Source organism: Hevea brasiliensis, chromosome 13, assembly GCF_030052815.1.
Source record: "Hevea brasiliensis isolate MT/VB/25A 57/8 chromosome 13, ASM3005281v1, whole genome shotgun sequence".
NCBI classification, from domain to species: Eukaryota; Viridiplantae; Streptophyta; class Magnoliopsida; order Malpighiales; family Euphorbiaceae; genus Hevea; species Hevea brasiliensis.
In genome coordinates, this window is record NC_079505.1 from 21471823 (window position 1) to 21497210 (window position 25388).

General features: G+C 29.9%; 1 protein-coding gene across 1 annotated transcript; it reads right to left on the reverse strand.

Annotated features, from left to right (window-relative positions):
* Nucleotides 1-12429: 12429 nt before the first annotated feature.
* LOC110664536 (putative inactive cadmium/zinc-transporting ATPase HMA3) lies at nt 12430-22476 on the reverse strand. Its single transcript, XM_058133004.1, has 10 exons — nt 22360-22476; nt 21889-22133; nt 19346-19603; nt 18087-18184; nt 15996-16251; nt 15780-15917; nt 14496-14823; nt 14212-14414; nt 13881-14086; nt 12430-13647 (listed from the first exon to the last, which is right to left on the reverse strand). Exons 2-10 carry the CDS (start codon nt 22106-22108, stop codon nt 12451-12453), a joined length of 2904 nt encoding a protein of 967 aa, XP_057988987.1. The 5' UTR covers nt 22109-22133; nt 22360-22476; the 3' UTR covers nt 12430-12450.
* Between the last annotated feature and the right edge of the window lie 2912 nt (nt 22477-25388).

Genomic DNA, 25388 nt, shown 5'->3' on the forward strand with positions numbered 1-25388 from the left:
ATCCCAAGCTACAACTCACTTCAATTCTTCATTATACACAGCCAAATGGTCATTAATTGACCATTTAAACTTTCATTCACCAACACATGAACAAGATCTAAGTTTTTGTGTCCAAACCCTAGCTCAAATTCAAGGTTCACACAACACATGTCAATTAGGCATACTAATCCATTTCAAATTTATGTCTACACATCAACACCATTTCTAAGCCATTTTAAATCCATCAAAACCATGATCATTATCCTTTCCTTAGGGCTGTCAAATTCTATGGTGTACATACACATAAGTTTTATTTCATTTGACTTACAATTTCATACTCATTTTAAGTCCCTAACATGGATTAAAGAGAGAAATATGCATAAATAAGCACTAACCTCTTGTAGCTCAAATCCAAGCCAACCAAGACTTTAATTTTTCTTTACTTCCTTACTCTTTCTTGGCTGCCAAACACTTCTCCTTAGTGTGGGTATAATTTTTAGTGAAGGGAGGATAAGGTTTTGAGGTGAGGAAGCTTAGGAAAATCAACCTTTAAAAGAGAAAATGGAGAGAAAGCTTCTTGGCTATAGTGGACCGGAATTGAGGAAAAAGGGTTCAGTTTTTTCATTTCAATTTTCTGCCCATTTGACTCATTTTAATTGGTTTATGGACATGTGTCACAATGTGATTGGGTAAGAGTGCTTAGTGACATAAGCATGAGGTCAAAATTGCAATTTTAATTCATTTTCTTTTCTTTTCTTTTCTTTTCTTTGCTACTCATTTTCAATTCAATTTTTAGAAAAATTTATTCACATTTTATGTCATAATAATTATTTACTTAACTGGAAAAGTCAGCCAAAATTCACCTCTGAAGGCGAAATGACCAAAATGCCCTCCGTTTGGCTTAATGGGCCAAAATTGTCTGTACCGATTGGAAAATTTTTCTAAGCATTTCCTTAGCATTCTAATGCCATAAGAACCTCAATGACCCTTCTCTGGAGTCCCAAAAATTATTTTATAATTTTTCCCCTGGGTCTAGGGCTCCTAGTTGCGAGAACCGCAACTTCTCACTAGGTTACCCATCATTAGGGCATCGGCTCATTTAACTTGGTTGTATTTTATTTCTAAAATTTTTCTTAAATTTTTCTTAAATTTTTCTTATTAATATTTGAGTTAATTATGGTTCCTCACTTTAGTTTAAATATTTTTCCGGACGTTCTAACTGTCCGGACCGACACTGGTCACCGGAACAGTAGAATGTACGGAGTTGCTACAGGGAGGGTGTTACACTACTGCATTAGCATGTTGCATTAATTCATCCTCTTGTAACGCAGGACACATATCAGTAGCATGACTTGAACCCGAACAAATTCTACATACCTTAACAATTTGCATATTCCCTACAGCCAACTGCCTCACCAAAGAAGTTAAATCAGAAATTTGTTTCTTAAGGTTAGATGTACTTACCTCATTAACCTTCATAGGTGTGTGATCTATTCTCATTCCAAACTACTGAGAATTTGCTGCCATGTTAGCAATCACCCTCCTTGCCTCTTCTAGTGTCTTGTCAACCAAAGCTCCTCCACTAGCAGCATCTATCATACTGCGATCCATTGGTAGAAGTCCCTCATAGAAATACTGAATCAACAGTTGCTCACTTATTTGATGATGGGGACAGCTTGCACATAACTTCTTAAATCTCTCCTAATACTCATACAAACTCTCTCCATTTAACAGCCGGATGAAAAAATTTCTATTCTTATGTTTGCAACACGGGAAGCAGGAAAAAACTTCTCCAGAAATATCTGCTTCTTTCCATTCCATGAGTTGACAAATCCAGAAGGAAGGTAAAATAACCAATCCTTAGTCAGTGCCTTCCAAAGGAGAAGGAAAAGCTCAAGCTTGATTTGATCCTCTAAAACTACTTGAGGTTTCATGCTTGAACACACAACATGAAATTCCTTTAGATGCTTATGTGGATCCTCACCTGCAAGACCATGAAACTTAGGCAATAAATGGATTAGTCTAGATTTCAATTCAAAAGCAACATTTAAAGCAGGGTATTGGATACATAAAGGCTATTGGTTTAGATTAGGCGCATCTAACTCTTTCAAAGTCCTAGCAGCAGCCATGGTTTCACTTTCAGAATTTGACTCTGACTCCGAATCCGAACTTGAATCTGAATCCGAACTTAACTCCTTTGGAGATTGGACTCCTTCAAATGTACTCGAAATCTGCCTGGCTTGCTTAGCCAATTTTCTCAACCGTTTAGCTATTTTTTCTACTTATGGATCAAAGATCAACTCACCAGATTGAGAAGTTCTTGTCATAAACAAAAAGAAATCAAAGTAAAAACAGAAAAATGCCTCAAAACCCTAGAAAACAATCGAATTTAGCCTCAAGAGGGTGGGGCCAAAAAATCCTATGGATTAATTGGTCTTGATTAGAGCGTCATTTCCTTCAAAATAGGTATGGGCCACCCTTCAAATTCTACCAAAATTCTTAATAAACAGTGACACTGTAAAATTTTTTTTTTTTCTAAAAACCTGAAATAGCAACACTCCACAAAACAAAGTTAATAACAAAATACCCTAACACTAAAAACATGAATTCCAATAAACTTCAGTCCCCGGCAACCGCGCCAAAATTCTTGATGAGTGTCAAATTCACCAGAAATTAAATTAACTGAAATTACCAGCAAGCGGTAAATCCAGGTCGAACCCTAGAGACTGAATTATTAAATTTCGTGCACTTGTATGTAATGGAAAACGAAAGAAACAAAGATTGGGAGGGTTTTGTAACACAAAATCAGAAGAAATTAGAAATTCAAGAACTAAATATGAAAATCTCAATTTAAATAAACTTCAGTCGAAGGTAATTCGCATTCCAATGCATTGATTTGATCATAGACAAAAGAAATACAATTAGCTCTTATTGAATACTTAACGTAGATTTACTAAACAGCGAGATAAACCCCTGACTTCTCTATACTCATCAATTCTAGCCCAGCACTCTTATTGACTCTAATTATTAACTGAGTTGGTATTAAGCAATCCTCATCAAATTAATAACTGCTTTAAGAAAAGAAAATAGTTAAGCTGAAGAATAATTTATGAAGCATAAATCATTTAATCCACCCTATTGTTTCTTTAGGTTATTATCGAAAACTGGGATCATAATCAATAAAACCTAATTGCTACTCATGTTCAATCTTACACAACAATTACGGATTATGAAGATGAACTAGCAATTGATCAAATAAAACAATTAACTAATAGGCCTTTTCAGCAAATCATTCAACAGATCAAAAACAATTAAATCAGAAAATAATAGATATTCAAAAAGACATAAATTAAATTAAGAACCTGGTCTTACAAATCAAGCAAAAGAACTTGAATCCCTTGAACTGAATTAAAAACTTAGCCACTCATGTTTATGGCTTACAGAAAAATAAAGAAGAAATCTAAAAGGAAGAATGGAGAACAAAGGTCTGAATAGGGATGCCCTTAGTTGCTGCCCAAAGACGTATTTATAATAAAAAACCTAATCCCAAAAATGGGAACCAAACTAGGAAAAGTTTTGAAATTCAAAAGACAGGCTTTCAGCCTACATTCACAACTCTGGAATCAAGGCCGATTTTTAGCTACTTTCCTTCCAAATCTGCCTCTGCCCTCTTTAGGAAAGTTGTAGCCCTATTTCTTATCTTTCCAACGGGTACTAATTCGCCCAAATTCGAGGTCTACAGCCCAAGTTATAGCCCAAAAATCAGGACTGGTTTAGACAGACAGTCCAGCCCATAGTGACGACTTCATTGCTGTTTTAACAATTAAAATGGCCTCATCTCGCATCCAGCCCTTCATAGAAGTTGTAGAGGTGGCTCATAAGGTTCAATTGGGCTTGGGCTTGCTTCATTTGGACGTCTGAAACTCTAGATACAAAATAAATACCGAAACTGGTCATGACACATCAAATCTGGGCTTTTGTAATAGATCCATAGCTCATTTTGTCAACCTTGGAGACTGATTTGGGCTTTGGTCCCTCTTTATCTTTTGAAATGCTCTCCCTTAGCTTTTCAATGGATTAAACAGCACTCAATTTGGAGACCCACAACTTTAGAAACACCTGACAAATATAGCAAAGGTCAAATACTGAAAATTTCTCCATTAACACAATTATTCCACAACAATCTAAAAATATGCCTAAATGATAAATATATTTTAACCAACTGAATTAAACATGAAAAAAAAAAATACTAAATGTGATGGAAGTAAAATTAATAAATTATGCACTTATCACTACCCATATACCCAATTACATCCATGAGAATCCTCACTACATAACTGCTCATAATAAATATATTAGTTAGTCCTCTCAATCTCCTCTAGACATAACCTAATATATTTACTATTTTAACTAATACTACACCAACACCACAAAGGTGCCTTCAATTACAATGGACAATAGCCTCTTCCTCTTCGACTATGTCCTTCTCCACCTTAGATTGAATCCTTTTTCCTTCCATGGGATTACAATGGGCAAAAGCTGCTCATCAATCGGCAAAGTCAAATTCTTAGCAATTGACAAAACCCTTCTTTACAATGGGCAACAGCCTCACTCCATGAGCTGAAAGCCACTCTTCATGGGCGAAGTCAAATAACCTTTCCACCATTCTCCTATTTATATTGTTAATTCTCTCAATCCTAGTCTGATTAGCAGTCCCACTGAATTTAGGAATAACACTAAAATAAGAATTCTATGATATATAAATTCATTCATCCTGTTAAGAAATATTTCTTACACTCAAATTAGGAAAATGTCTCTCTCCAAATCCCATTAGGATTTTGAGTTGCAAATCTAATGAAGTTCTTCTAAGGGTTTCTCTTTTTTTCTTCTTGTGCAAAAACCTAGAATATGATGATTTTATACTGTCAAAATATAAGCCTTAATAGGTTAAAATATAGTACAGTATGTCTAGAGAAGAATCTACACTAAAATGCTGAGCTAAATTGATTTTTTATTTACACAACCTTATGTAATTGCATGCTTCAATTATACTACAAGAATTGGTGCTTGTGCTTTTGTTAGGCTCACTATTGCATAAGTTTTAACACAAAATATTTACCCTTATGTAACTTTTCTTCACAGCTCTATGGATTTCAAGTCAACAAATATGCCTCTTGAAATGCCTCCAGAAACCTTTTATACTTAAAATTTACTTAAAAGGAAAGAAAAACTCAAATCAAATGCAAGATTATAAAATATAGAAAATTAAATAAAAACATAACTAGAAAAATATGAAACAACTATTTACAAGGCAAAATGTGTGCAAAACGTGTCTTCAATCTCTATAAAATATGAATGCAATACGATAGGGATGGCCACAGATAGAGTGCACATGGAAATTATTGTACTCGATTAATATTCTCATTACTTGAATCTGTCTCAAACCTGATTAAAATTTATACTCAATTCCTCGAATCCATCCCAAATACAATTATTATTACTCGAAAAATACCCAAGTCCATTTAATTTTATATATTTTAGTTAATAATCTACATAAAAAAAACTTTTATTAACATTTTATATTTTAAAAATTTAATAATTTGATAAAATATTTAAATTTTATTTATTCAAAATATAATATATAAAATTTATAAATATTATTATAAAAAATATATTTTATGTTTAATTAATTATGTATATAAATTGATTTGAATAACGGACACCCAATATATAAAATCTGAATTCGATCCAAACTCGTAAAGGGTTTTCTTTCTCAAACTCAAATTCGTTCCAAACTTAATTATATACTATCCAAACATGTCTCATTAGGATTTGATCGGAATAGGTACCTACAAATGCGGACCTATTGCCATCTCAAAATAAAGGTGCGGGAGGTGAGTTATTGGTGATAAAATTATAGCATTTTTAGTTCAAATATTTTTTTTTTTACTTTTATTTTCTCTTCCAATCATGATGAATAGATTTGCGATTTTAATTACATCCCACGACTCTATTTTCTCCTATTTAAAGTAAAATCACATATTTTCAATTTCAAAAAGCACAGTCCCAAACTTTTTCGTATTTATGTATGGAAAAAAATTTCAATGCTTCAAAAATATTTAGAGTATGTTTAATATTATTATTTGAGTTGTCAAAAATATTATTTAAAAAATATATATTAAAATTTTCAAATTTTAATTTAAAAAATACAGGAATTTTAAAATAATAAATAACTTTTTAATGATATTTAAACATAAGGTTGTGCAAGTTTGGTTCAAAATTTTCCAAAATTTTGAAACTGTGTCGAAATATTTAGTTCTAAAAAATTTAGAATTATCATAATTTTAGTTCAATTTGATATGAACCAAAACAAGTTAATGAACTCGGTTTTTTTGTAACAAAAAATTTAAAATTTTATTCGATGCATTTCGATATACATCAATTCATCGTATCACAAATTTAAAATCAAATTTTTCTAACAACTAGGTCCATGACTACTACGAGATAGCTCGTTACATCTTATGAACTAACAGATGAGAAGCGAGAGCTTTTTTTCTCTGAGAAGTGAGTACTTTTACTATAGGGATAATTTCTTAGGTTGAAATTTTCTATTAATTTTAAAGTTCATTTGTTAATTAACATGAACTTTTTTTAACAATTATATATAAAAAATTAAATCATGAATACATTCAATAAGTATAGACAAGTAAGATGAACATAGAAAAAATACTCATCAATCATAAATTTATAAAGAAAAAAAAAATCATAATCTAATGTAATATTAGATGAACTTCCATTCAACTACTAGCCCAATAGTTATGGTGGCCAACATCAGTAGCAATGGTGGAATTATGGGCAGAGGCCATTGCCCCTTAACCCAAATATGGCCCCATATTTTCCTTTAATGGTATTACTTCAAATTTTCATGTTGCCCTACTAGCCTAGCCCAACCCAAATAATTTTTTTTTTTTATAGCAATTCAAAAATCCTTGAAGTTATTAAAACATTAAAGCTTTTTTTTTTTATGCTAAAAATTAAAGCCTTATCCAACCCATTATACCTTATAACTTAAAAGCTAATTTTGTTGGCAAGAGAAGCAAAAGAATTTGATTTAATAAAGAATAAGAACAGAGAACCCATCCAGCTCTATGTTCACAGTGCAAAGGCTTTTCATCATTCTCAAGCCTCCTTGTCCCCACTTTGATAGATTGAAGAATCAAATTTCAAATAGGCCTTTTATTTGCACATCCATTCTCTTTTACTAATTTATTATTCTCTATCTAACCCTCTTGATTTTATATTTTATTCCATAGTTGATAATTCCATTTATAGGGTTTTACTGAGCTTTGAAATTTAGTATAAATTAATGGAAAAATTAATGAAATTTTTTATTGATTTTTAAATTTATTTGTGTTTTTTTTTATAATTGTATCTGTATGAAATTGTAAACTTACATAATTTTAATGAAATTCTTCGCAACCTAACTTAAATTTCTAGTTCCGCCACTAATCAATAGTTGTGCAATACTAATTAAATTGCTTAAAGAACTGGCAACCTACTTCCATATTAATCTTTGGATAACTAGAAATAAATAGTTACAATTCTAAAATAATCTCTAACACTAAATCATAATCAATAGGTGTGTTATAACAAGCATACAAATCTAAGGCACACACACAAATCGCACTCAAGGCTCTCTCCTTTAGATCAACCTTCTCCGCCTCTTTCATACCTTCTGGAAAGTTATCCTCGATTGCCTTCCATAGATCTTGTATGATCAAGGAAGGTTTAATTTTAATCTTTCACAGACTGAAACTCGATCCAACATCAAACTTCTCTATCTCATACTTCGTTGAAGACGACGCCATCTGTAAACCCTAGGTTTTGTGCACAAAACTCTAATACCAGTTTATTATAACAAGCATGCAAATTTAAGGTACACACACAAATCGCACAATCATATAGTATTAAAAATAGAAGAAGAATAACACATGATTTAATGTGGTTCAATCGTAAGGTCTACGTCTACAGGCAAGACAAGAGAAAAAGTTTCACTATAATGAAAAGAGCAAGATACAATCAATCAAAACTCTCAAACCCTAATCCAATGTGTTTTCCCGAATATCTCACAATTCTACCATAAAGGGTAGAATTTTACAATATTTATAATGGTCCATACAGCAGGGGCGTTGCCCCTGCACCCCTAAGGAGATCAATGGTGGGCTTCAGGCCCGGGCCTATCAGCCCATGCCCTCCTTTACACTACACATCTCACTTTTTATCCCAATCGGGTCGCAGCACGAAAACTTTCAGGTCGGGTCACCATTCAGGTCTATGAAAAATATATTCAAAATTCAAGCCACAAAAATATAACAGGGTGGCGTGTAAGGATTTTGGAAAAGGTGGTTGCGATTGTCACAAGTGTTTATGGTAATGTTTATAGGGCTGGAGGGGCACTTGGGGGCCATAGTTGGTGGTGGTGGATTGAGTAGTGGATTTTGGTGGCACGAGTAGAGTTTTGTCAAAATTTCAGTGGAAAGTACACAAGCAATCAATTGAATTAGCCATTAAAACCTATAATGCGACTTTAAATTAGATCAAGTACTAATTTATGTCAATATATATGCATATGCACTAGGTTGACAAAATATAAGGGCTAATTTTTACACTATGAAAAATCTCAAAAATGTTTTGCCTAATGGGAATTGAAACATATCAAAAAGACGGTATAACTTAGTTCAACACTTCAATCCAAAGCATCATAAAGCATTTGCATTTGATTCTATAGCTAGTATCAAGTCATTATGATAGCTTTATGAGACTAAAAGCATGGCAGTAACAGCCATTCATAAAGTGGCTTTCACGCCTCAAAATCTAACTATTGTTGTCCATAGACCTTGCACACTTGGCTGCTGGGTAACATGCGTCATCTTTAGGTTTACCATTTTTATTCCCAATGAATTCATTAGCCTGGTCACTTGTAGAAGTATTTCGCCTAGAGTCAGATTCTTCACACAAACCACCCTCTCATTTTTGTTCTCTATAAACATGCGAAGAAAAAGAATGCAGAGTCTTTCCTTATGCATGCGACACACACCATATGCACAACTACAGGAAGACCATGTATCTAGAGGCTCGTGTACTTCTTTCAAATGAGCAATTAAGCCATTTAGGAATTATTTTGTTGATATGAATAAAAAATTTTTAATCTTGAACCAAAAAAAAATAATATATAAAATGTTAACAAGCACAAAATAATATTTTTTATTATTTTAACGTTTAATCTTTTTAATTAATGAATATTATAATAAAATTTGATGAATAGACTAAATAATTTAATAAAAGCAAAATACAATTTTTTAAAATATACGAACCTAATAGTTAGTTTTGCTAGAACACAAGACTAAATAGTAATTTTCTTTAAATGATATGATAAATCTATTGCTTACTTATCTAGTACAGTTTTATTGATGAGACTGGAAATACGTAATCTTCTAGAAACTTTGAATATGATGTTCTGGGAATCATTTATTAATTCTTGTTATTTATTTTAATTAATTTATTTAATAGTACTTATGATTTCTGCAGGTATTGATAAGTCAATTTTTTGTCACAGATATTATGACTTGGAATCTTAGCTTAGTTGAAAAGGAAGAATGGTAACTCCATTAAACGCAAAGACAATAGAAATGGTCAAAACATGGGCAATGTATATGAGCATTTGCATGCCTCATTGGGATTGCAAAATTCTATAAATGTTAGATTAGCTTGAAAAATGTTATAAATGAGAATGTGACTTTTGCTTGCCATAATATAAATTGCTATAATTGATTGTTTTGAAGAAATTAAGCGTTGAGAAAAAAAAAAATTGTGGTTTCAGAGATTTTGTTATAGGTTATTTGAGTTTTTAAGAAGAACCTCTGGCTAATTTCTATTAAATAGAATTATTTATAATTATGGGAAATCTTGATTGATTAAATGAACTAATTTGTAGAAGTTATATATTACAGATCTAATTGCGATTGGATTAGAAATGTTAACTAGATGTTGTGAATAGTGATACCTTAGGAATTGGTTGTGATAGTTCTATTGGTTGGAAGCTGCAGAGGACAAATGTATATACAATTTTATCTTCCATTCCTACAATAACCTATTCATTTGGATAATTAAGATCCACTATTCATGCATAATTTAAAAAATAAAACGTGGTGGAATTTCATCGTAACCTTCTTTTCTTTTTAGGCCAAATACTCAGGCACATGAACCATTGCGTTTTTGTCTGATAGACACTTAAACTATATTTTTTACTTATCACACACCTAAACTTGAAAAAAAAGTAAACACTTAAACCCAATTTTGCACAATCAGCACTGCAAGTTATCTCATGTGGCACATGCAATGTTTAGTTGGTTTGTGTATAAAAACGGCTAATCATTTTCTGGGTTGGAGATCTTTCCCATCATATTGCATGCAGATGAATTATCTTTTCTTGTCACAACCAAAATTGAGGGTGAAAATTAAATGAGAACTAGAGTACATCAACAAAAACACATAAAAGCAAGAACGTATTGCTAAAACAAAACTGTTTCTTGTATTTTATTATTAAAATAAGGGAATAAATTCTTGTCATGCTTGATATCCTTCTCTTGTACAAGTTTAAGCTAAACAGAGAGAAGAAAACAATTGAAGTATAATGCCACACAAAGAACACAAGGAAAAAGAGAGAGATGATGAAGTTATGAGGAGTTTTAGTTCTCTTCTAGATGCTAAATCACCTTAACGGCAAGTAGAATTAATCAAGAGAAGTAATTTTTAATGGGTTTAAGAGGCAATTATAACTCACCAATGAAACAAATATATGACAGTTGATAGGCAAAAGGATCTAAAGACAAAAGGAATTTAATAGGAAAATCACCTAAAAACTACATGCCCATAACCAGTACTAAGACCTCTAAAAAAAAGAAAATTCACCTTTTAAATAATTCCACTCCCTTTAAAACAGATAGCAAAAAACATCAAAAAGATGACATGATCCATAACAAATATACCATAATTAACATATACCCAAAAAAAATCTTTACCAAAAGAGAAATTGAGAATAATAAGAAGTATACCCTATTTAAGACCTAGTTTTTGCAAACAAACTTTCAAAGGAAAAGAAAATTAAGCAAAAGGAAAAAGTGGGAGGAGGAGGAGAAGAAGCAGCCAGAGAAGACTCTATCTTTAGCCTCCCTCTCCTTTCCTATAGAATATGTGTGTGTGTTTGTCCCCAATTTGAGAGAATGTATATTTGGGAATTTTTACTCTCAAAGTTTTTTTTTTTTTTACCCTAAAATGTATATTTGGGAATTTTTACTCCCAAAGTTTTTTTTTTTGTTTTACCCTAAACCGTCTCCCATTACTAAACTTGCCAACTCAGTTTTTTGTTGTCCATTTGGTGGAGACTTGTTAGGTCAAATGCATGTGTCTTACACTTTCGGAGCCATGTGCAAAATTGGGTTTAAGTGTTAACTTTTTTTCAAGTTTAGGTGATTAATAAGTAAAAAATTTAGTTTAGGTGTCTTTTAGGAAAAAACAAAATAATTAAGGTGTTTAAGGATGTATTTGGTCATTCCTTTCAAGTTAAACCTATGAAGATAATTAACTTGAATGAAGCATCTATTAGAACCTGATTCAGCTTTGCAGCCTTTGAGAAAATATAGAAGGAAATTCAAGTGAGGAATTACAATACAAGAGTCTTTTTAGTGACTAAGAGGCACCTAATTATTTTTCACAATTCTTGTTTATGAAAAAAAGTTTGCATGTAGGCTTTGCTTAATGGAGATATTTAAATATTCATCTGTTTAAGCTTAAACTATTAGAAATATAAACTATTTTTGGAGCTCTTATCTATAAGGTTAAGATTTTAGGTTAAATAATTTCTTAACATGATATTAAAACATGTCAAATAAAAAATGCAGAGTTTGAATTCTGATCACCTTTATTTAGTAATTAAAAAAAATTAAAATATTTAAAGTAAAACTCTGCATCCCTCATCTACATATTTAAGCTTTTAAGTTGATTGATTTCTTGAAATAAACTTTCAAAACCTTGTTTGTCATTTTTTTCTATCAATATTTATTTGAAACTTTATTATATTAGTTTTAGTTGTTTGATAATGAATGTGGTGGTGATATTTTAAATTAATATTTTAAAGGATAAAATTACTCATAAATTCTTATTACAAATTTTATTATATATATATATATATATATATATATATATATAAAATCATTACATTATATTTTTCTATTACTTAAAAACACATTACATTACAACTTTGATTTCAATACATAATTCTTTACATTTCGCTAAGTCTTATCAAACATAGCCTAGATTCTTCATTGCATAACATTCATACAATTCTATATAATGATACACACCCAAACATATATATATATATATATATATATATATATATATATATATATTCTATGTAGTGACGATTTCTAGCATTCCTCCACCAACCCCAGTTGCAAATTGTCCATGGTTACCACAATACCCCTTCATGTAACTCTCGCAACAACGCCCATTTTCCTTATTCTCCAAGCTCATGCAAGCATGAATGTCATTGCTAGAGCAACGAAGGTTCTTGTGGCTGCAACAATTCATGATAACGGGATTGAGATTTTGAGGCCCATGATTGAAGCTCGATTCAACAGTGTTTTCTAAATAATCTTGACAGTGGTTGGAGTAGCAATGACCATTGTTGATTCCTTCTTCTATCTCAGTAGAATGTTTTGAATCGTTAGAGGTACAATGTTGAGTTACTTGATCACAATGCCAATGGTGAGAGTGCTTTCCCTTCTGCGATCCATCGCCTCCTATATACTTGCCTTGCATTTTTGCTGAACTTTTGCATCTCTGTCTCACACTCGTGCTCAAATTGTGAGAGCTTGAACAAGCATGTTTGTGTGGATTGTTCTCCTCTAAGTCGACTACGCTGCAACTTCCATTACCACAATCCTTCATTTCATTCTGCAGCCCTTCAGCTGAGTCTAAGCACTTATTATTCCCACATGATAATTTCTTATTTGCATCATTCGACTCACACATTGAAGCACAGATTTGCAAGTCTTGAGGTTTACACATTTTTGCAACCTTTTGGTTAGAGCAGCAAGGCTCGTAATAATGACATGAATCTCTATTATCACATTTCTCAATATTTTCTGCAGCTGATATTTTGCGGCATTTTTCTCCACGCTTGTGGGTTTCCCGTAAAAGCAACATGCTGTTAAAGATCACTAGCAGACAGGTGCCGACATCGGCAAGGACAGCAGCCCAAACAAGAGGGTGACCAGCAAAAGCCAAGGCAAGGATCGCAGACTTGATAGATATTGAGAGAATGACATTCTCAATTACTTTCCTATGAGACTTTCTTGCAAGCTGGATCGCTTTGGGTACTTTTCTGATGTCATTGGACATAAGAATGACATGTCCTGTCTCAGTTGCAAGTGCTGAACCTGAAATTCCCATTGAGATACCAATATCAGCTGTAGCCAATGCAGGGGCATCATTTAGTCCATCTCCAATCATTGCTGTTGGTCCTTCCTTCTTAAATGTTTCCAAAATCCTAGCCTTGTCTTCAGGTAGGAGTTCTGCATGGACTGCTTCAATTGCATGTTCTAGCTGCAGGTAGCATCATTCAAATCTTATGCAAGTCAATAAATTAACATTAACACATACCCTTTTTAGTTTCATATACTTAAAAAATATGTTTTTGTAGATTTAAATGAAGAGCAAAAACCTTGAATTTGCAGCAATTTTTTACGGTGATCAAGTGTAGATTATATGAGTCTAGTTTTACAGTGTTAGAGTGATCAATTAACAGTGGCAAGCAAGCTGATGAAAATTAGGTGCACCTGTTCTTGAGCGTGCATTGCTGCTGCTTGACTATCTCCTGTTAGCATAGCAGTTTTAATTCCATATGACTTTAGCTCTGCGATCGCCTCTGCAACACCAGTCCTACAGGCATCAGAGAGGCTGAAAATTCCTGCGGGAGTTGCTCCAAAGTACACATATCCAATGGTTTTCCCTCTCTTCATATCCCCATCTTCTGGCATTGGAACTATAAATTCAAAATAGCATCCATTTATTAGAACACCATGAATGAACAATTTTTAACTAATTTACTTGCACTGAATTGAACAACATTCATATTCAAAATATAAATGGCCGCTATGAGACTTGTACCCGTTCCACATCCCGCTCTGAGGGCAATCTTTCTATTTCCAATGTAAATTTCTTTCCCATCAATCTTTCCTTGGATGCCTTCGCCAGGAAAATTCTGAAAATCCACCACATTCTCAGGGTTTGGCTCTATCGAAAGACTCCTTCCATAGTCGACAAGGGCAGCTGCCATAGGATGACTTGACTTGCTCTCAATGCTTGATACCCTACACAATTTTCAAATGCATAAATTACTTCCCAGTTTCAAGGGGAAGAAAAGTGTAAAAAATACCAGCAGTAGTCCTTACCAATAAAGCAATGTATCAATGCTCACATCTTCACAGAGAGATTGAAAATCCGCGACAAGGAATTCACCTCTTGTGATAGTTCCAGTCTTGTCAAAAGCCATTATCTTGATCTTGGCAAGTGTTTCGAGATAGTCTCCGCCTTTGATCACAACACCAGATGTTGCAGCCTTCGTAAGTGCACAGAAAGTTGCAACAGGTGTGGAGAGGATAAGACCACATGGGCATGCACTTACTAAGACCACCAATGCCAAGTGAAACCAGTGATTACGGTTATGAACTCTTAATGCCAGGGGAACAACTGCAAAGCTAATTGATATGATTATGACCACTGCCAAATATATCAGAAAACAACCGAAAATGAGAACTCTGATTTCTGAAAGAAACAAGAGGAAACACAAGTCTATTTTAAAAGTATATTTTACAGTTTGATTTGAATAATAGACCACAAGAAATTAATTATTTTTTTTATCCTTTTTTTAATCTTTTAGCCACAGCTTGAGTGATTTGTCTTATCCTGACTAGTGATATGGTCTTAGGCTCCAATCAACATTGAGTTTAAAGCTAAAAAAAATATATATAAAAAAAAAGAAATTTTTATTTTGATGTAACTGGTTTTATTATATTGTTGATTATGGTGAGACCCAATATAAATGAGTACAAAAGAATCGTTATACACATATCGAATTTGTTGAATAATTTTTTCAAAAGAATGCTTTTAAAAAGGTATCATTAAATGTTGTTGAAAAAAATTTTCTTATTTAGTGTTTTTATACTTAAAATATATCAAATTTATTTTTTAAATTATTTTAAATATTTTTTGCTTAATATATTTAAAAATATATATATTTTTCTTAACAATAGTTGTAATGATATTGCCAAAAACAATTTGCAAAAGAGATATTTTTGCTTTTATATGAAATATTACTTAAACCAGAGTGTAGAAATCATATTTTTTTAATATGGCTTATAATGTTTTGTTTTGTAATAAGATCGTACCATAATTTTTAATGTTGTGTCAATTACTGAATGAATGAATGTATACACCCATACCAAAAAGTTTCTAGTGTTGTGGATAGTCATGCCTCACTGTATAGCAGGGGCAAGAAGCTGTTGAATTGGGCTATGTAATTTAAAAACTAGTAAAAAATTAGTTTAAACTTAATGTTTGATATATCTTAATAATAAAAACTACAAAACAGCAAGCCAAATGGCTTTTCCAAGGTTGGACAACTATTTGAATGCTGTCTTACCAAAAAAACAAATGTAAAAGAATAAATGACTAACCTGGAGTATAATATTGAGCAATTTTGTCAATGAATCTTTGAGTTTTAGACTTGCTGTTTTGAGCTTCTTCCACAAGCTTTGTCATTTTAGCTACCGCACAATCTTCAGCTAGAGCAATCGTTTTAACACTGATGTAACCTGAAAATTACTAAATACCATCAACCTGAAGAACTTTAATCCATTAAAAAGAAGTGGAGAGAGAGATTATGGTATTACCATTAAGGTTGATAGTGCCAGCCCATACAGTAGAATCCTGTTGTTTGGGAACTGGGAATGATTCTCCGGTTAAGGTCTTCTCATCTACTTCGCAATTGCCATCTACAACTATTCCATCGATGGGTATAATCTCTCCAGCCTTAACTGCGAGAATAGTGCTTAATTTTACGTCATCAACATTCACTTCTTCACCAGTTTCAGCTATGACTGCTTTCTGTGGAGCTAATCTCATCAATGATGACATCGTCGCATTAGCCTGAGACACATTGTACTTTAGATCAATTAAAGATATCTAATTTTGTAAATGAAAAAAGTGCAATTTTCAACTCTGTTTATCTTATTTTGATTTTATTTTTGTCTATCTTGAACATCTCTCTTTATCTACTTTCAAATGTCATTTTTATCTTTATAATTGAAAATAGAAGATATGTAGGTCATCATAAATCTTGATAAGAAAACATTGCATCCATTTTATATCATTGCATGTCTAGAGAGACTTTGACCACACATATGTCAAAGTCAAAACTTAAGATACATCTGTAAATGTGTTAGAGTCGGGGGAGCTCAATTATTAGGCTTATTCTCTCTCGAATAGAAGTTTTTCTCTTGACTCAAGTATTACGGTGTCACTAAAAGTCCAATTACTCCACTAAACCCACCTAAGCATGCACCTCTAAGAGCCAGGCACACCGGAGTCATCACATGCACAACTCTTTTCTATGAGTGTCTTGCTACTCCATTGGGCTTACTAGTAGTCTATTGCTCTTCCATCTATGTATCGCAACACCACACATGGGAATCATCGACCACCATCGCCTTACTCATCCCTACCAATTCATCGGCTCTAACTCTAATTGTTAGAGATATGGAAAGCCAATGCATTTGGAGAGAAACTTTTTTATAGATTTTATGAAAAAACACACTCATATATTTGATATCACATTCAATTCAAAATCTCGAAACAATGGATATAAGAGTTTCCTTACTTATATGTCTCTCACTTATAATCTTCCTATGAAACATAGACATACTACTAACTTAATTATGATAAATAGAACTCAACCTACTAAATTTTGATAATAAGTATGGTAGCTTAGGGAAGCGGAGATGTAAAAGGTGCCGAAAGCGTACCCTACCCCCCTAACTGTTAATGAAAAGTCAATGTACCTCTTGAAATTGAGTTTGAGCCAACTCACCTCTTTAATTTCATTAATTGCACCAATTTAATACAATGTTGTCCAGTTAGCACACTGATGTACATGATGCATCAAATCACGCGTTATTGAACAGAAGCTTGCAGACTTGGAATAGAAAAAAGCAAAAAGCATATCCCGACTCCCTGAACCTTTCATGAAAAGTTAATTTGCTCTTTGAAATTGTGTTTAAACCAATTTGGTCCTTTTAATTTAAAAAATCCCACCAATTTAATATAATTTACTTAATTAATTGCTGTCAAAATGATTTTTGTCATCAGATTAGTTGCTATCAAATAGCTCAATTATCCATTGTTGATGTGCTAAGAGCTTCATGAGCTATTTGATATCAATTAATCTAATAACAAAAATCATTTTTATGGCACTTCATTGGGTAAATTGTGTTAAATTGATGCAACTTTTTAAATTCAATAAGCAGATTGATTCAAACTCAAATTTAGAAGATAAATTGACTTTTCGTCAAAAGTTTAGGTTGAGATATGTTTTTGGCTATTTATAATTAGATAATATAGAGAAAACATCATATGGCTTTTTAACATATAAGTGGCGCGTGAATTCACGCATTCTCTCCCCTAACTACACATGTTAAATTGATTTAAAAAATAAAATTTGAATGATCAGTCAATTTTATTTTTTTGAATTAAAAAGACAAATAAATTTAAACTTAATTTGTAAAAAGTTCAAATACGATATATGCTGTTAGCCATGCAAAATAGTTATAAAGTCCCTATCATATATATTACCAAACAAGCATTGATCCAGGGGGCCTAGTAGTGAAATGATTATTTTATTAATTTCTCTAACTAGGAAAAAAAAAATCAGTCAGCTGCGACATGCATATATTTTTTTACACTCTTCCATAGATTGCTAAAAATACCTTGTGGCTTGCCCTTGACTCAAGCCATTGTGCAATGGTAAACAGGAAGACAACGGTTGCTGCTTCAATATAATCATTGAGAGCGATTGTCCCCGCCACTGTAAGAAGTAAAATGTAAGATAAATTAATAAATAAATCTCATCATATATTTTATATCTTGAGTTCATAATAAATTAAATTTTAATGAAAAAAATTCTTAATATTTATTTATTTCTCATATAAAATATTCTCTAATTTGAAAAGAAATGAGGTTACCCATTTTAAATACTAATTGAATTGCATATTATTGATACAAGGTTTAATGACATTTACACACATTTTTTAATTTGTAATATTCCTATTTTTATTAATTTAATTCTCAATTAAAAAATATATATTTTTTTTTATGAATTAGAAAAACTTAATTCAACTTAAGTAATTTTATGTATAAATGTTCTGATTGCTAAAATTGAAATTGATATCAAAATATAATAATTAAATTGATAAAATTAAAATTTTTTTGCTAAATTTAAAAAAAAATTTTCAAAGATAAATACCCAGAGTTAGAGAAGGAAGATTTTTTTTTTATTTGCCCTCAATACACTGAATCTAATACAATGGATTTTTTTTTTTTAAATGAAAGTAATTATTATAGCACCATTAAATATTAGGGAAAAAATTAATTATTTTGGCAAAGAAAGCATACTAAATGACAATATCGTCAATTAACTAACAAAATAAAAATATTATAATATATCATAAAATTAAAATGTGGTATAACTACTTTTAATTAATAATTAAATTTTCAATAATCTATATATATATATATATATATATATATATATATATATATAAACTCTCTCTAGAAGTGATTTAAAAAATTAAATTTAATCTTTGGAAAAAAAAACATTTAAATCATACAATTAATATGAAGATGACAACATTAATGAAATGCCATAGAAGCACAAGTTATGAAGGAAATTTTCAATTTGTGATTTGCTTTCCAAGGGCGCCGCTACACGGGGGCTAGAGGGCCATGGCCAACCAAGACTCATGCAGCCCACCCACCTTTTGTAATTTTTTTATAAATTTTTTTTTAAATTATATTTAAAATATTAATATTTATATAATATATAAATATTTATTTATTAATAATTATAAATTCACTTAATAAGTATAAATTATAATTAAATATTATTTTTTTATCTCATATAAATTTAATTAATAAATATTTTTTAAATATATAACGATATATATTATTTAATTGGCATGTTAGTTACCTGCAATGAGAGCCAGAATGTCTGTACCAAGCCTAAAATTCCTGATGGAAGCAATGGCTTTCAAGAAGATTGGTGGGATTCCAATGGCCACAGCTCCCAGGGCCACCCAGTGAAGAGGATAATACACAAACTTCAACAAAGACACCAAAAGCAATACACCACTAGCCGTAGCAAATGGGCTTGGCCATTTCTTCTGGTAACTTGCATTTCCATTCATTCTAACATTTGCTTCTAACTTTGCTTGGTTCAGGGCCTTAACTGCCATTAATTTATTATTTGGATTTTATTCAACAATATTCATTTTATAAAACACAGAAAAATTAAAAAAAAAAAAAAAGATTAAGTCCATATTTTTAATTCATTAGGGTTACTGAAAATAAAGGGTTACGTTCTTTTAATTGTCACAGGATAATGAAGATCTATAATAATTTGCACATAATTATATAAATTCAGCAGTATTAGAATCATCTTTAAAATTATATGAGTGTATATTTTATTTATAAAGTATAAATGTCTTGTAATAATGGAAAATTTTACAAGTAATTAACTCAATTTAGAAATCAACTAATTATGGACATGATCAAGGTGTAACTTTTACTTAATTAAGCACACAATTAATATAAACTACAATAAGTAATATGAGATTTAGCTTAATATTACTGAAGCCGTCTCTAAAATTATAAAATCTTGAGTTTAAATTCCAATAGAAGTCAATATACCAAAAAATGACAAATATCATTATTATGAAGAGATTTTTTTTTTTTTAAAGTTCAGCATACAATAAAATGTTAACATAATAAGGAAAAAAAAAAGGTATTATTTACTCTAGCTCCCTCTAAATAAAAATATTATTATAAAAAAGTACTTTTGTAGGAAATCAATTCATAAATATTACAACCACTAAAGGCAATACCCACCTTTATCTAATTTTTCTTTTTTTGGCCTTTATCATTAGCAAGTAGTTTAGTATGAGAAACAACACTATCAAAATGATTAAAACTTAATTAAGGCCATATTTTTTATTTATTAGAATTACTTAAAAAATGATGATTAAAACTTGAATTTTGCAATTATTAAGACAAGTGTTTAAGGTATCAACCTCAATTGGTAGCTAGAAATTTTAGTTCCGATTTATGTGCAATAGGGTCTATCTGAATATGAGTAAACGGGGCTTTGAGGAGTCAAAGATGAATATTAAAAGCCAATTATGGAGGAAACTGGTTGGTAGAGGTGCAGGAAAGAGTTTTCGAGTTTGAGTCTCTCTGTTTATCTTCTATAAATTATTCACCTTTGTGTGAGAAAAGGAGAAGGTTATCTCTCGTTACTTATTGTGCCTCCATTAAATAAAAAAATAAATATTTAAAAAATTAATGAAATTTTGATAAATATATAGGATTAAAATAAAAATATGAAAAATATTAGTAAATAGTATATATATAAATAAAAATTTAATTTTAAATATTTTGAGTGGCCACAATTAGATCCAATCGTTGGTTGGTTTGGAATCTAAATAGATTTGAACCGGTTCAAAGTAACATCAAAATTGATTGAAATGGAATTAATTAAAATTAATATTAAATTGGATTAGAACTGACCAATTTAGTTAGAGTTGTTCCTTTCTAGAATAATTTTTTGAAAAAAAAATATAGAAGTTCAATTAATGGATTTGTTCAAAGCAAAATCAAACCAAATTTAGACCAAATCAACATTGAAATGAGACCAAAACCAAAACAAAATAAAAATTGAAGTCAACGTTTAAAAACAAACCGGAACTAGCCCATGATCACCCTAGTCACGGCCCCTCCACTATTTAACGTAATTCTACTGGAGCTTAAATGTGATGTATATAATTTTTATTTTATTAAGCTATATTTATTTTAAAAAATAATTTATATATTTAAAATTATATTTTATGAAAATTATTTTTAAAATAAAATATTTTAATTACATTATTTGGTTATAATGATAAACTAATTAACTCAATTCAAGTCAACTAAATATTTATTTCAAAAATTTATGGTTGGCTATATGAATTTTTTTTCTCTACTCTAAATAATTTTGGGTTAAATTCTAGAAAATGTGTAATGCTTCTAGGTCAAGGTACATGTTTATGATATATATGTATGAATATTTTCATATTTTAATAAGTACTATCGAATTTATAAAATGACTTCCCCTTTTAAAATAAAAAATGATTTAATTTTTCTTTTGATAAAAAAGAAAATATTTTCCCTTATCTAGTTTTCTTAAGTATCCCAAATATTAGAAAATATGAAAATTATTTTTCAAAAAACAAATGGAGCCTTAATGTGTAAGAAACTATAGGCGTTAAAACCTTCCGCTAATCACATACTATACTATTTTAATTCATGCAACTGTTGTATGTATAACAAATAGATTTTTTATAGTTAATTATAATGAGATTTGCTATGATCCATTATTATAATCTATTCATTACACTTACAACAATTCTATTCTAAAATTTCTCCTCAATCCCACATAAAATTACCATAATTAAAAGTGATAAAAAAGAAGGAAATTACCAATTTGAAGCTGAGAAATAAGGAGATCATCATGGACAACCACCACTGTTTTTGTTGGGACAAAGACTGAGAACTCCTTAACACCATCAAGAGAATTGAGGATATTCTCAATCAAAGTAACTTCTGAAGAGCAGCAAAGCCCTAACACATCGAAGTAGCTTTTCTGAAACTTTTTCTTGCTGCTGCTGTTAGCTGTCTCGCTTTTGTCCTGGACAGCCATTTTCTTTTCTTCTTAATCTCTGCACCTAAAGCAAAGACATTGAGATCACTAAATACGTCAATCAACACCTCTTTTGTTTGAGAAAGAGAGAGAGAGAGATAGAGATAGAGAGAGGACCACATGAAAAGCATGCCGAGAAGATGGAAAGAAAACAAGAAAATCTAAGAAAGAGGAAGAAAGAGAGGGAAAGCTTGCAAGAACAAGCATACATAGTAGTAGAAACCCAAAAGAGGGTTAGACAAGAAATCTACCTTTTAACAGAAAGAAGAGCTTAATTTCCAACTTTAACTTTCTCTTCTTCTAAACTAGAATGTGTGGAGGGGAAGGTGAATATTAGGTATCTATTATATACAAGTAGAGCGTTTACATTGAGGGCTAGAATGACGAATTCATCAAGAAAGAATCTCTTTTAAAAAAAAATTATTACTTAGGCAGAAGTCGTTGATTTTGTTTGTGGGAATAACGGGTTGATCCTTCTATCATGGAGAATCAAATAAAAGCGTAGGACTCTGATCACATGTGAACCCATTTAAGTGCTTGTTTTATATTCTAGGGTATGTGCTCAAGCTAATAGAGATATGAGTAAATTATAAATGACCTTAAAAATTTTATTAAGTTGGTTTCTTTATTGGATTTAGAATTCAAAAATTTTACAGTATTTACCATCACCACTTCTATAATTAATTAAATTATAATAATATCAAATTTTTTTATGAGAAATTCTTATTTAGACTTATGATACAAATATACAAAATTTATATATTTAATAAGTATTCATAATGTGCCTGATTAAGGATGGAAAATGCTTTCTTCTTCACAATATTTTAATTACAATTTACAAGAACCAATCTTTTATGTCACAACCACAGCGAGCTGAGTTTTGTGATGGTCATTTTCGGCTAATTGTTTGCATTCCCCTGCGCACGTACTTCACCGTTAAGAACTCCTTTCATTGACCTTTTAACCTCTTTATTTATTTATTTTTTACAGAGAGCACACGTAGGGCAGAGAGCTTTGCAATTTCGCTGATTTATCTTCTTCATTTAAAATAATTATGCGATTAACTAATAAAAAATAAATGTATCTAATATAATTTAAATCTCCTATCATAATGAATTTAATAATTACTAAATTAAATATTAATAATCGTTCAATTAAATTATGTATAGTAAATATATAAATTTATATACAAAAATTGTGCTCATAAAAATTAATAAAAAGATTGAAAACATTAGAAGAGAAACTATGAACCGATTAAGATATTATTTATTGACTTGTTTTAATTACAAAGGAAAATTATTATTTATTTTTTATATTTTAATAAAATTAAATACTTATTTTTTCTATTTTAAAAATATATTTTTTTATTTTTTTATTTTTAATTTATAAGTTATTTAGCCCCTGTTAGTCAATAAAAAAGAGAATAGTTATAAACAGAATTGAAATATTGAAGGATTTAAAATTACAAAAGTTAAATCGTTAAATTAATCAAATTATAGAGATTAAATAATTAAGTTGAGAAAAAATTTACTTTAAAATAATAAAAAAATTAAATAATTTACAAGCTAATAGTTACATAAAAAATATAGTTCAATGAAAGATATTTTTCAGAATAAAAGTTTTTAAATCATTTAAAAAAAATAATTTATCTTTTTATTAAAAAAAATCTTTTTTTAAATTTTAAAATTTTTATTAAAATATAAAAATATTTATACATATATGATATATACCATTAGTTTAATATTATGATTAAATAATAAAAAATATTTTTTTTAAAAAAAATTTTAGAAAAAATATTTTTTAAAAAATTAATTTTTAGAAAAAATATTTTTATAATTAAATTATTTTTTATAAAATAAATAAAATTTAAATAATTTATTTTTTAAAATAAATAAATTAAATAATTAATTTTATTAAAATACAGTTATTAAATAATAATTTTTCTGCGAGTCCTTGTGCCGCACAACAACAACAGGAACGTAATTAATTTCAATGTCCAATGATTTTATAATGCTCTCAGCCATTTCTGCCAATTGTTTGCGATGGCATTCCCTATGCACATGTCAATGCTTAGGAATCCGCTTCGTTGACTTATCTTCTTCATTTAAAAGAATCATATCATTAACGAATAAAAATTGTAAACACTAGAAGTGATTGACCGGTGGAGTCATTTGGCATGCTCTTAGCAATGACTATCCAAAATCTCAAATTTGTTGGCCAGTTATATGAATTTTTTTTATTATTATATTAAATTTATATTAATAATCAAAATTTAAAAATTTTTTAATACATATTATACTTTTAACAGTTAAAAAATCTAAATGTTGTTATAATTTAAAATTGATGTATTCATGTTTTACATAGAGTGATTGAATGTGATGGATAAAATTCTTTCGCTATTCGGCACTATTCAGCTTTATTTAACGCAAAATTCATATCAATATTTAAAATTTATAATTTTTTTTGTATGTATATATAAGAGTAAATTATAAATGACCTTAAAAATTTTATTAAGTTGGTTTCTTCATTGGATTTAGAATTCAAAAATTTTACAGTATTTACCATCACCACTTCTATAATTAATTAAATTAAAAATAATTTTTTTTAATCTTAATATTATGTAACAATTCATACTAATTTTGCTCAATAAGGCACAAAATAATAATAATAATAATAATAATTATATTAAGATGTTTATAATAAGAAAACTCAAAGATGAAATAATAATTTATTATGAATGATATTAATATTTTCATTTTTTTATTAATCATATGATGAAAGCAAAATTTTAAATTATTTTAATTTAATTTTTAAAATATAAAATTTAAAGTATTAAATGTAATATAAATCAGAGATGAATTGTTTGCATTCCCTTGCATACGTACTTGACCATTATGAACTCATTTCGTTGGATTTTTTTTTTTTTTTTGCCCCTTTCAGAGAGCACACCTAGAACAGAGAGCTTTGCAATTTCGTTGACTTATTTTCTTCATTTAAAATAATCGTGCGATTAACTAATCTGTATAATATATAAACGGAGGAAGAGAGAAACAATAGGAATTTTCAAAATATGTTTTATTATTTTTATTATTTATACTTATATTAATTTTATTATTTAATTATTTTTAAAATTTATGCAAATTTAAAATTTTTAATATTATTTATATTTAAATTTTATTTAGTTAAGCTTTTTTATAATTTAAAATATTTATTTATAATTATAAAAACTTAAAATTTTATATAATATATAAAAGCGGAAAATTGGGACTTCCAAAGCGCA